General features: G+C 46.2%; 1 protein-coding gene across 5 annotated transcripts in view; it reads right to left on the reverse strand.

Moving 5' to 3' along the window:
• Positions 1-13807, reverse strand: part of SPTB (spectrin beta, erythrocytic) — a 157364-nt gene that overhangs the window by 40314 nt on the left and 103243 nt on the right. For all 5 annotated transcript variants that reach the window (XM_037503503.2, XM_037503504.1, XM_037503507.1 and 2 more), the window contains 7 exons: positions 5623-5774; positions 4351-4524; positions 3345-3436; positions 2884-2964; positions 2485-2600; positions 2011-2123; positions 1025-1212 (listed from right to left, as the gene is read on the reverse strand). In XM_037503503.2, the coding sequence (XP_037359400.1) occupies positions 1025-1212; positions 2011-2123; positions 2485-2600; positions 2884-2964; positions 3345-3436; positions 4351-4524; positions 5623-5774 (916 nt within the window). The remainder of the gene's footprint in view (positions 1-1024; positions 1213-2010; positions 2124-2484; positions 2601-2883; positions 2965-3344; positions 3437-4350; positions 4525-5622; positions 5775-13807) is intronic.

Below are 13807 nucleotides of genomic sequence, written 5' to 3' on the forward strand. Positions count from 1 at the left end.
CAGGGCCAGGTCCAAGCTCCAGGTGACAGGGCTCTTTCACATTTCAGCAGGCAGCCAAATCTCTACCCACTTCTACAACCTCCACATGGCAATGGAGGATCAGTGGTTAGCAAGGTCCCTCCTCCACTGCCCCGAAGCCAGCCTGGTCCACCTGACTGCTAAAGGGCACTTCAGGAGCCTGTGCTTTGCCCCTGAGAACTATCTACACAGCCACGAGATATCACCTGTATAGTGGCTAGCAGATTCACAGGGGATGCTATCTATAATGAATTCAGGACTTTAAAAGTGGGTTAGTGTCAGATCAGAAATCAGATACTTGTTTATTTTACATTCTAGACTCTGAGTCTCACCTTTCCTTGTTTGAGAGTCATGAATGAAGAGTGTGGGAGGTGGGGAGGGGAGGAACAGGACAGAGGGTACCAATGATGAGCTAGAAGTCATTTGCGGAGAGCTGGCCAACTAAGGCTGGTGAGCTGGAACGTCCCCTGTGTGCATGTGCATGGTTGCATGTGTGTGTGTGCACATGCATATGGGCCCTTCATACATACACTGCGTGGGGCAGAGGTCCCGAGAAGCAAGCGAGGTGCTCTGCGGATGAGCAGTGACAGACAGCAGAGTAAGAAGGATGGACTTGATGATCGACAGGCCCCACCCAGAGAGATCTGGGGCTGAAATGCAGAGGCTGGTACCAGAAAACAACCCCACAGCTCTGTGCATAGATGAGAGAGGAACTTTCCAGCACAAGTTCTCTGAAGAGTCTCTGAAGCCTAAACCTTCACTCCTGCCCCCTTTAGGGATGTGGGAAAGTATTTTCTCTGAGTATGAGTCAGGATTACTCATCAATGCCTGTTTCCTATAGGCTGATGGCTTGAGACCAGGAAGGCAAGCAGCAGATGAAGCAGGTGACATATTGATGTTCTCTGACCTTGAGGATGCACTTCACGAGGCCCAGCACCTGGCTCTACCTTTGGCAATCACTGTTCCAGCCACTGAGACCACCGCCCTCCCGAGCCACGGCCCTTACTTGGGAGGCTTCTCCACAGTGCGGTAGGTGCTGAAGGCCTGCAGTTGCTGCTGGACCCCAGCCAGTGAGTTGGCAAACTTGCGGCTATTCAGGACGGTGATAGTCTGCTCGATCCAGGTGAGCAGATCCGAGGCCAGCCCACTGTACTTTTCAATCATCTTCTCAGTCTCAATGGCATGGTCGATCACCTAGGGAATTGCCTCATTAGTTTTTCTCATAGATGGGCAACAATACCAAAGAGGCCACCAATGGGGCCCACAGTCATGGTGCCCCTGAAATGGGACTCACCCTCCTCTCAAACCCTGGGGTGTTCTATATTGGTTTTGTTGCCCAAGACCAAGATTATTTTAAAGCAGAGGAATGGGCTGGAAGTGGGAAAAGTTCCCCTTAGTTGCTGGTTACAACACAGGGAGTTGGCCCTGCCTGGTTCAGGAGCAGCTCCTGTTTGCCCCCAGGTCCTAGCCCATCAGCCACTAGAAGGGTCAAGGTCTTGTCTATTTACAAAAGTGTATTAGAGAAGGAGGGCTTCCAAGCACTTTCTTTGCTAAAAGCCAGGTGCACAAAGATGACAGAGAAGTGGTCCCTATCCTTAAGTAGCTAAGAATCCGGCAGGGAAAGAAATCTGGCTCAAGAATCTGTACAACAGGGTGATTTCCTTGCAGACATGGGAGCCTAAGAGGCCTGAAGGTCACAATAAATCAACCAAATGAAGCCCGTCTTGGTCATGAGACATAGGTCTGCAAGTGGAAGGCAGGCTCAGAGCTGAGGCTGTGACCTCTTTTAGGACAGACCATCAACCTGCTTTGGAATTCAGTTTGGGAGCCATCACCTTGGCAATGGGTGGTTTTGGAGGAAACTGATGGGCGATGATCTGCACCCCAACCACAGCTGGGGCTCAGACATGAAGCTCTTAGGGTGTCTCAGTCAAGGTCTGGGTATGGCAGACAGGAAAATGAGCTGACTCCCTGGTTCAAACAGCTCAGTACCTTGCCGACACGCTTGCCCTCCACCGCCAGCACCTTCATCTTGGAGAAGTAGTGGTAAAACGCTACCACATAGGTAATAATGGATTTCTCATCTGGGTTCTCTGTGAAGACATCTGCAAGTGGGGAGAGTTTGCTCTCAGGACCAAACCAGAAGTCAGTACTACAGGCACCAAATGACAACCAGTGGGAGAGAAAGGAAGAGTAATGGTCTGTGATTTAGCAAGAAGATGAAATCCATATTAGGACCACCGAAGGAGGAGGAAAAAGGCGATTCCAACATGATCCTTAAATGGGCCAGGTGAGATATTGGCAACCAAGGTGGATATGAAGAGCAGGCCCAGGGGGCCCTTCCTGAGCCCCCAGTTTGCCTGGTACGTGGCCTGAACTCTCTTGGTGTCCCAGCAGTCTGACAATGCCCCGAGCACCACCTCCCATGTTGCACTGAGGGGCTGGCTGAAGCGAGTGCTGGCTCACCTTCGGGGTCGAGGAGCGGGATGATGCCCAGCTGACGCTCAGCCACGTCGAATGCGTGCTCCAGGTTGTGCCGGGCATTGGAGTCCTTCAGTTTATCAAAATCAATCAGGTCGGGGCTGGGGATGAAGCCAGATGATTAAAGGGGGTGGCCATGGCATTCTCACCAATAGGGCAGCCCCGCATGAAGTGGACACTGTGCAGGTGCTGAAGGCAGCCCCACAAGCAATAGAGGGAGGGGCAGCTGTGAGCACCATGTAGGAAGGGGGTCAGGGGCATGACGGGAATGTCAGGGAAGCTGCAATGCTGAGGGTGAATGGAGAAGGAACTGGGGTGGGGACATCCCTGCTAAGCTGGGGCAGTTGCCAGGGGTTCTGCCCACAGCCCTCTCCCTCCTCTTACCGGTGCTTATGTATCAGGGCATTAAAGGCCAGGCCATCCTTCCAGCTGGAGGTGAAGTTGGTGACATTGACATGGGGGTAGCTGCACCCAAGAGAAATATCAAGAAATGAGAAAAAAGTTCTTCTGGAGTCGCAAACAAGCATATGAACTGAGGGCCAAGACACCAGCAAAGGAATGCACCTGTGCCTTCTCAAGCCACTTCCACATCAGAGCAGCCATTGAGCCACACGAAGAGATGCGCACAAGAGCCTCACATTCCCCAGGGCACCCCACAGTCTAACCCAAGCAACTTAGAGAAGTCTGTGTTCAGGACCTTGAAGAATCAGGTCAGGCAGACTTGGCATCAATTACACCTAAGCTGCTACAGTTCAGGTGACGACATCTGTGTCCCTTGGGGACAGCAGTGCTTGAGGGCCACAGGGGAATGACGAGGATGTGGTAGCCACTGCTTCCCAGCATACCCTGCCGTCTTCATTTGACACCATAACAGCAATGCGTCCTTGGCTGAGCGCGTCTCACGGCCTTCCTGAGTTTGGACAACAATATCCTGAATCTGAGGGCACAGGATAAAGAGGGAGAGGAATTAGATTTGCTTTCTCTGGGAGGCTCCCTTTCTCCTCCTCTGTAGCCATCCCTCTGAAGCCAGTGCTGCAGCAACACCACACCCTGAAGCCCCGAGGTCAGGGGGCTTGTTGCCCCCTGCTTAGTCAGTTGCAGCGGCGCAGGGACAGTTTCTTCATGTCAGACCAGAGAGCTCAAATCTGATGACGCTAATAAAATGCCGAAAATGCATGACAAGTCACCCTGATTCCTCCCAGGAGGGGAGGTATTATATTTTGTTAGAAGGTATTGAGTTTTGGCTAGTAGCTCCCCTTGTCTTTTCATTCTCCCCAGCCCTGCTATTATTACTGCTTAATCTTACGCACCCACGACAGTGAGACTGGACACCTTGGATGAGCTTCCTTGGATAAGAGTTTCAGTTGTGTTATTTCCTCCCTGTCTTCCCCTCCCCAAACTGAAAGGGCCTGCTTTCCTTCCTTCCAAATTTCCTCACCAAAAAATCTGTACCTTGAATTTCAGGGTGGGGAAAGAAAAATTTCTGGAAAAAGATGAAAGCAGTTCTTCTGTATAGTTTTTGCAATGTCTAAATCAAACTATTTCAAAAACCGAAAATTTATACATTTGGGGGACAGAGGACCAAAAACGTCTTCTGGCCACATCTCAGCCCAGCCAATAATTTCTATCTTCACCCTGAAAAGACTATACTTCTGACCGAATGGCTCACCTGAGAGCCAGCAACTTGGTGACACGGGATGGTCACTCTCCTACAAGCACTGTCCCTCTGACAGGCCTCTAGCCTCCCAGAAAGTGCATATACACTCATGTTTCACTTGCCCTTTTATAAGACTCCCAGCTCTGTCTGGCCCTGAGAGGCTCCCCCGCCTCCCTTTGCCCCCCAGGACACACCTGGAAGCGCAGGATGATGGTCCAGATGAGGCCAAGGACCAGGCGGTGGTTGCCGTCCACAATGTCGTGGGAGCCCATGTTCTCCAGGTGTACACGCTGCTCCTTGAGGAACTGCAGGGCCTTGTCCACGTTCTCCAGGCAGTGGATGCGCATCTTCCCCTTTGTTGGCTTTGGCTGGGGAACAGCAGAGGTCCCGTGGGCATGGGGAACCATGAGGTCCTGGACCAAGTGGTCATCAGCGTCCACCCTCCACACAAAACTCTTGCTCCCACACTCATTCTGATGCTTACAACCCCATCCTCACAGCAAGCTCAGAAGTTCCCCTCTCTCCAGCACCAGGCTGCCTCGGGCACACTCCCAGGTCTGAATAAAACCTTCTGAGTGGGCAATAAGTAACTTTCAAATACTAACCCAACGGATAATTCATTGCACACTTATTGTGTGCCAGGCATAGTTCTAAAACAACTGACAACTGGTTGGTGATTGACAACAGATTCTCCCTGCCATCTAACCACCACCCTTCCCACCCCTGCAGGGCCTCAGCCCAAACTCCAGGCACCCATCACTGATGAGTTACTGCACCATCTCAGTGGGCACTTGCTCTAGTGGATTTCAATGCAGGGAAGAGGCAGAATGTGATCCTGGAGTTGAAAAGGCAACGGAAGAATGTGGTACCTTCATTCAAACCCCAAGGATCTTAGGGTATTTCCTCCAGGTCAGGTGTCATTTCTTTCACTTTACAATGAAGGGAAAGACAAAGATCTGATAGGCCTCCACTCACAAAGGAAGTAACTGAGCAAATCAAGACCCTCCACCACTTCTCCCTGGGGCAATACTACTGTGGTAGGTTACAACTAAAAGGGCCTGTAATGAACTTCCACTTGTAGGTGTGATGGATCACAGCAAATAGTCCTCTATACTTTCTTCCAGCTGGCTAACGGAACCCTGTCTTAGCCCCAGGAGGGTGAGGGTGTGACTTCTGCAGACAGTTTACAGAGGCTCAGCCCCAAGCGGAGAAGTCAAGGTCTCTGAGTGGCTGCTGGGAGAAGCATGAAGGGGTGGGAATACCCAGGAGGGGGCAAAAAATTCTGGAAGAGGTTGAATAACCCAGTCAACTGCAGGGAGGCCTCGCACCACTATGCACTGAAACCTCCCAAAGAATAGAGAGAAACCGTGGAAGGCTGTGCGCACTGGAGATACTCTTGGGACATGTCTTTCCAAAACAGGGGCCGATGGCTCGGGGAAAAGGGCCACGGCACAGAGGGGCTTTACCAGCATCTCTCCAGAGAGCACCTCCAGCAGCTTGATGAGCATCCGCCCATCGCGCAGGTCCTTGTAGAGGTCGGTGATTCGGCAGGACACCCGCGCCAGGTGTGAATTCACCCATTTCGTGAAGGTCTTTTTCTGAACAACTTCCCGTTCATCTGGGAGGGGAGAAGAGCCCTGAGTGAGGTGCCTGAGGTTGGAGGGGTCAGTGCAAAATGTGACACGGGGCCAAATGGTTTGACCTTAATTCCAGGGTCCCTCACCCATCCCTGGCAGAGGTGGTTGATGGATCCATCGCATCCCCTTCCCGGGAGCACTGTGATCCTAGAGCAGCCTTCTGCAACATGGATCCATGTGCCTTTGGGGCTGGGACATTGAGAAGACTTCTCCCATTAACTTTCTACACACCGCTTCAAGACACCCCTCATTCAGCCATGTTTTCCTGTGCCAGTGAGCTCCGATTTTAATGCTGAGTTCACAAATACACCCACCACATATTCCCTCTGCCTAGAATGGTCTCTCCACTTACCTTACCCCACTCCCTTCATCTAATCTTACTAGTCCTAGGAGTCAGGGTAAAGGGTGCTTCTCCTGACACCTCACCTAGGTCAAGTCTCTCCTTGTGTGCCTGATGCCCCTGCATTGGCATTTCTTATGTCTCTCTTTGTACCCAACAACTGAAAGTCTGTCTCTCCTGCAAGATGGCACGCAGGCTCCTTGAGACCAGGGAAGTCCTGTTCATGCCTCCACCCCTCTGAGGCCTGCCTCCTGACACAGACACGTGCAGGCGCAGTGTTGTAGCTGCTGCCTATTCAGCTCCTATTTGTGGCGGGCCTTTCCTATGCTGATGGTACATAAAGGCATCACTGCCTGCCCTCGGGGAGCTCTTGGTAAGTAGAGGGCATGATGAGCAAGGAAGCAGAAAGTGTGGCGTATGTGGGGTTAGGCATAATGAAGGCTGGGCTGGGGGCTAGCCACCATGTTTTGCTGTCTTTCTCACCCCCAGAAGGCAGGCAGGGGATGTCCATCTTCAGACCTGGGAAGCTGACATGATATCCTGCCTCCTCCCCCAAACAAACCACACCCTCCTCCCCCAGGGACCCCCCCCCCCATAATCAGCATCAGCAGAGGCAGGGTTCTGGGCCATGTGGTACCAGCTCAGGTCAGTGACCTTCTAGCACCTCTGTACAAATAAATTCTGGTAACCTGTCCAGTTAGGTTGCGAAGCTTGAACAAAATGCTGGCGAGATGACAGAAGGCTAGAATAGCACAGAGAAAAGGGCAAGCAATGGGGAAGGGAAGAGAGAGTGAGAAGAGTAGCAGAAAAGACAGAAACAAAGGAAGAACAGAGAGAAGGATGCACATTTGTTCCATTTGGTTTAGTCAACAGTTTGTGGCAATAGACTTCTGGGCACTTGGTTCAAGATTCCAGCAGAAGCTGACCTGGCAGTGTGGCTGGGCCTGGAGGAGCCCTGGGGAACACATGGGGGTGGGCCACATGTGGAGCAGACTCAGAGGGGCCCAGCCTAGAGGGAACATCAGTGCTGTGGGAGCAGGCTCAATGTGCTCTCAGCTGAGCCCAGACTGTGGAAGGGCTGGCTTCTTCAATTATGAAATATCTGATTTAACAACAACAAAAAGAGGAGCCCAGCCAGCAAGGCCTCTAGGGTATAATCCAGGCAGTTTCTGAGACTCACAGCATCAAATTCCTTCCTGCAGCATGGCTATTTTAGTGTTAGGAACTCAGATTCTTTACTCACATATTCATTCATTCAGCAAATCTTGACTGTACAACCATTAGGTTCCAAGCTCTGAGTGGAGGTGGGGAATTCAGGGACAGGGCAGACAGCTTCTCTCTCTGAGCCCTGAGGCAGATCGCTCTGTTAAATGCGTGGTGTACTTCGTAGTCATAGACAAAGAACTCCATGGAAGCCAACAAAATAAGATTTCCAAGAAGAGGAAAAATACTACTCCTGATGATGCAAATCTTACTTAAATATATAATTCAAGTGGCATCCATTCATTCTGGGCAATGTTTCAGAGGAGAAAGCAAGCTCCCTGACTCTTTGGTTGGCAGCAAATTAAACCACTTTCCTGATTTCAAGGACAGGTTCTGTAAAATGTAACTGAAGCTTTGCTGGTCTTCTGGACAGAAAGCTATTGCATGTAGTCTGGGGCATGTTTAGATTAAACGGATGGGTCACAGTTCTAAGGCGCTTTTCCCTAGAAATGAGACCTGCTGTGTGACTGGTTAGCGCTTCAAATTGGCTGTGAAACTAAGCCAGGGGCTGAATTTTTTAGGCCTTTCAGATGTAATTATTTCAAAAAGTTAAAGTCCTTTTTTCTTTTCTGTCTTTAAGAATCCAAAAATTTCATTACATGGGTACTGAGACATTTGTGCTTGACAAAGGGTACAGCATGCTTCCAGCTGGGAACAGGGAATTTAATTCCGGCTGCTTGCCTGGGTTATAGATTGGTGCAGAGGTATTAGAAATTACCCTTAAATCTCCCATTTTCAACACACAAATGATGCTTCCAGGACTCCAAAATATTGGAGTGTCTTGGCTGCCTGTTACTTATAGGTCGGGGTGAATCTGTCCAGAATCCCCAGCACCCTGATACACTTTATAATGTTGAGACATGGAAAGATCGTGAGAGGCTAATGATGATCATATGGAGAAAAAAGGCCCAGGGGTGGGGATTAATTCCCATTAGCTTCTTTGCTCCAGCTGCCCCACACCAACCTGCTCAGTATACTCACCCCCAGTATAGGCCAGGAGCTCATCCAGAGCCTCCCAAGTGCAGGAGAGGTGGGTGGCCAGGAGCCAGTTGGGCTGGGAATCTAGTGGTAGGGATAGGCCAGAGGGTGGCCAGGCATTGGGCCTGCTGTCCCCTGGAGACTGAGCAAGCCTGCAGGAACCCACTGTGAAAGGAGGCTTCAGCAAGGCCCTGACAGGGACCAGACTTAATTTCCTGAACCCTAGCCCTATCAGTGCAGAAAAGGGGGCAAGTCTACCAGCACCACCTGACTCAAAGCCACTGAGTCTCAGAAAATACTTGTGAAAATACACTTCAAATAAACCCATGCCACCAAAATACTCAATATTTATTCATATATAAATGAGTTCACTCACAAGAAGTGCTTAAAACAGGACCTGGCACCCAGAAAGCTGACATGAAAGCTAACAATCACTGTTGTCATCACTTCTAGTAGTGTGGCTGTCCTAAAATGCTGTCAGGAACACCAGGCAGGCTCACATTCACCAAGGGTCTCACCATGTAGTTGAGGAAACAAGACACAAACCCAAGTTCATTTTGAGACCACACAGGGGATGAAGGGCAGCTCATTTTAATAATGCAAAAGCTGTCATGAGGTAATACTGCATTAGTTACCAAATAGATGGCAGAGAATAAATGGTCAGAGACTAAAGTGGAGAGAGATCGTTTCTAATTAGAGTATTCAAGGGGGACCTCATGAGGAAAACCACTTTGGACAGCAGAAGAGGAGAGAGCCAGGGAGATGGAGTGCACTTAAGCAAAGAGGCATAAAAGGATGAAACCTGTTCAGGGGCTGCTGAGTAGCTACAAATAAGAAGCAAATGTGTGGAAAGAGGTTTTAAACTTAACATGGAAAGCCTTGAATGGAAGATTGGGAAGTTTAGATTTAATTCCAGAGGCAAAAGGGAACCATTGAGGGTATAGCAGGATCATTTCTAGAAATAGGAATTTATAAGGCTCCCAAAGATAATAAAAAGATAAACTGTTTCAGCTCAAATTTAAAAAGAGGTATGCAAAATCTTTATCAAGAAAACTATAAAGACTCCCAAGGCACAAAAGATTTGAACACGGCACACCCATTTTCTTGAATAGGAAACCTCAGACATCAATTTACCCTAAAGGAATCTATATATTTAATATTATTTTAAGTTCATTTATATTCTGCAATTTAAATTCAGGGGAACTAGGCAAGTGATTAGAAAATTTGTTGGAAAGACAAAAATACCTACTTCCCAGGTTCTTCCAATCAAATATTAAAGCACAGTATAAAGTTATAATAATTGAACTGTGTAGTACTAGCATGTGGATAGACATATCAACACAACACAAATAATCCCAAGTACATATAAGCATTTAATATCTGATAAAGGTGGCATTTCAAGATAGATTCTTGGATAAAGGTTGTTGACAAAACTAGATAGTGACCCAGGAAAAATTAAGTTAAATTCATATTTCAGACAGGATAAATTTTACTTGGGTGAAAAAATGGAAATGTGAAAAATGAAATGATAATAAAGCCCCAAAGTCAATCATGGTAAAATATTTTTGATGATGTTAGTGTAGGCAAAGCATTTCTAAATATGGCATAAACGCTACAAAAAAGTGAAAGTTCAACTACGCTAACCTATTTTTTTATGGGATTAACTACCATAAGCAAAGTCAAACATGAAGAAAGAGATTTGTAACTCATATTACAAAGGGTTTATTTACCAAGCACGTAAAGAACAACTATAATTAATAAGGAAAAGATCCAACAATCCAATAGCAAATACACATGACAATGTAAACGGTTAACAGAAAAAAAATCAACCTAAGTCTCTCATCTATTCATCATACAAGTACAAATTAAAAGTGTGCCCATTTCTAAATCTAACATATGGACTTTACTTAGTTTGAACAAACTAATTATAAAAGACTATTTTGAGAATAGTGGGGAAATATGAATATTAAGTGGGTACTAGACTATATTTGGGAATTATTACTAATTTTATTAGATGTAATGATGGCAATATGGTCAGCTGTGAAATGTTCTTGTTTAGAAAAGATACATACTAAGTACTAGGGGTAAAATGTTATGCTGAGGGCCTCCCCGGTGGCGCAGCGGTTGAGTGCTGGGTTGCAAAGCTGCCCGCGGCCTCTGCAGCGCCGGTTCGATCCCCGGCTGCTCCCCGGCCACCGGAGGAGGGTCCCACATGGCGCGCAGACCTCTCCTGCCGCCCGCTGCTCCCCTCAGCAGTGTACTTCGGTCCTTGCCTGCTCTGCTCCCCGCTCTGGCTCTGGTGAATTCTCTCACCCTCCCGTGCTTCTGACTGTACCCAGTGCTTGTATAAATAATAAATAAATCTTAAAAAAAAATAATAAAAAAAAATGTTATGCTGAATTTCAATTTACTTTAAAAATACTTCAATCCATGAAATGGGCAAATATGATAAAATGTTAACAGTTGCTAAATCTAGGTTATGATCATGATAGTCTTATTTTTACCTTTTGTACACTTGAAATTTTTCATCTGAAAAGCCGAAAAGTAAAATGAAAGTAACCAAGGCACTTTATTATCACTTATCAGATGGGCAAAGATTGAAAAGTCTGATAAAGTTCTGTGTTGGCAAGAATGTGGGGGAAAGCGTTCGGTCATATGTTGCCAGAGAGGATATAAAAGGCAATTTGGCAAGACCCATTAGATATATAAACATACACACTTTTGGACCCAGTGATTCCATTTTCAGGAATTCATCCTACAGATAAGCTCATGTATTTGCAAAACAATCCATGTGTAAGATTGCTCATAGAATGTTTTGAAGAGCAAAAGATTGGAAACAACATAAATGTCCACCAACTGATATTAAAATTATACGCCTGCACAATGAAATACTATATTGCTCTAAAAAAATAATGAGGGGGCTGTTTATGTATTAATGTAATTTAGGTACTATGTATACTTATGTAATAATATAATTTTCAAGTTATGTTGGATGTATAATTTTCAAAAAGACTGGGAAAAACACAGACCACTTGCTAATGTATACATAAAATATTCCTGGAATGATACATGAACATCTAATAAGATTGGTAATAGGAAAGATCTGGGTGTATGCAGGACTGAGTTGGGAGTAAAACGTATTTGCTCTTCTCTATCTTTGGGTATATATACCACTTATTCACTACAGAAATACACATTTTTCTTTTTCTAAAGAAAATGCTAAACTATTTTTTTTTAAGATTTTAGTGATTTTTGCATACAAGAACTGGGGTTAAATTTAACTGGCCAGAGGTGGGGTTATGTGTGAGAGGATTTACCATAGACAGAGTGTGGGGCACAACAGGCAGATCTACTGAAATACACTGCTGAGGGGAGCAGTGGGTGAAACAGCAGAGGTCTGCTGTGCCATGTTATTAGCTCCCTGGCTGGGATCAAACTCAGGACATTGAGGTGGTAGCGCTGAGACTTAACCCTGGGCTACCTGGGAGGCCCAAAATGTTAAAACTATTTTTCTTCTCCCCTTCTCCAAGATGGCTCAGTTCTTTTCTGTGTGCCTCAGCCTCAGAGACTTTTCACCAGACAAAAATCACATAGCGTAATTTACATCCCCTGGGACAAAACCCTGGCTGCCCAGACCACTATACAGCTGCTCTCTGAGATCATGCCCCCTGACTATCCCCTACAACGGGAGAAGTGTTACCCCTTCTCCAGGCTTCCTCTGGGTTCTGTAACTCCCCTCCTCCCTCTGGCAACTGCATGTGAGCACTGGCCTTGCCTATTCTGGTACCTGCTTTACCTCCTGATGTCATGGGCATTCCAGGGTTTGCCATTAAAAGTCCTCAGCAGGGCTGTTTTAAAAATAAGAACCTGTTCTGAAGCCAAATGGTAAAACTGAAATGTCTTATCTTTGCAACTTTAATTGCCCAGCTCTGAGCCCATCTATTTTTAATTGCTATGACTTCCTATAATTTTTTTTGAATACTTTATGCTTCCTTTTTTTCTCTGTTAAAAACCTGTTCTCAAGAATAGAAAATAACCAACTAAATATTCACCAACAGGGGATTATTTAATAATTTTGGTAGCCTTATGAGAATATGGATAAAGTTGTAGAAGAACTTTCAATGTCAAGAAAGGATACAATATTTAAAGGAAAAAACTCCGATTATAAAACCACATGCATGTATGATACTAGTTTTATAGACCTAATCCATAGAAAAAGCTAAAGTTGGGTGTTGGGTAAGACTGTGACATTTTTAGGTTTTCTAAAATTTCTACAATGAACATATATGTGAGTTTATGGTAAGAAATAATAGGTGTGGTGAAGGAAAATAGGATATAAAGCTCACAGGCCTACGGGAAAAGAATCACTGATTAAGTGCATAGCCTTCAGCTACTAGTAAAGTCAGGGGTCAGGAGGACAAGTGGGGGAAAACCACCATAGACCACTCCTAGCCTGGCCCTAAAAAACAATCATTTAATGTTCAGCCCTTCCCAAGCCTACGCCTTGGGATTTCTCTATTCTCCCTGTTGGGCAGCTGGAGCTTAGGCAACCCTGTGAGCAATACTTAACACCTATGACCTGACAAACCTCAGGGACACAGATGCCAATCCATTATAAAGCCTCAAACAGGGGAAGAAGCTCTGGGCACACCATAAATGATGTGGGTAGCATGGATTCTGCTCTTCCTGCTTAAAGAGTTTGGGGAAGAATTTTTCCTTTAAACCAAACAACTTTTAATTATATTGGGATTATGATCATCTAGAACATAGTTCCCATGCTTTTAAGGATTTAAAAACTAGCTAGGGGGCCTCCCCGGTGGCGCAGCGGTTGAGTGCTGGGTTGCAAAGCTGCCCGCAGCCTCTGCAGCGCTGGTTCGATCCCCGGCTGCTCCCCGGCCACTGGAGGAGGGTCCCGCATGGCGCGCAGACCTCTCCTGCCACCTGCTGCTCCCCTCAGCAGTGTACTTTGGTCCTTTTGCCTGCTCTGCATCCCGCTCTGGTGAATTCTCTCACCCTCCCGCACTTCTGACTGTACCCAGTGCTTGTATAAATATAAATAAACAAATAAATAAAAAATATTAAAAAAATTAAAAAATAAAAACTAGCTAGGGTTGACTAAGACATAAAATTGATTTTAAAAGTGATTGAAGTTGGATGCTGAGATGCTGGGTAACTGGATTGGGGGTACAATGATATAAAGAAGGACCTTATAAACCTGAAAATAATAATCTGCATGTTTACTGATGTGAAAATATTAATCGTACATCCTAAGTGGAATATGTTCCAAGATTGCAATGTTATGGATAACATTTTAATATTTATACTTACAAACACAGTCCTATAGGCATTAAAATATCTATATGGGACATAAACAATGCTCTAGTTTATCTCCTTTGCTAATCTTTTCTACACTAAATATATATTTTTGTGTAA

This window comes from Talpa occidentalis, unplaced genomic scaffold, assembly GCF_014898055.3.
Source record: "Talpa occidentalis isolate TD23 unplaced genomic scaffold, MPIMG_talOcc4v2.1 talOcc4.11, whole genome shotgun sequence".
In the NCBI taxonomy this organism is placed as follows: Eukaryota; Metazoa; Chordata; class Mammalia; order Eulipotyphla; family Talpidae; genus Talpa; species Talpa occidentalis.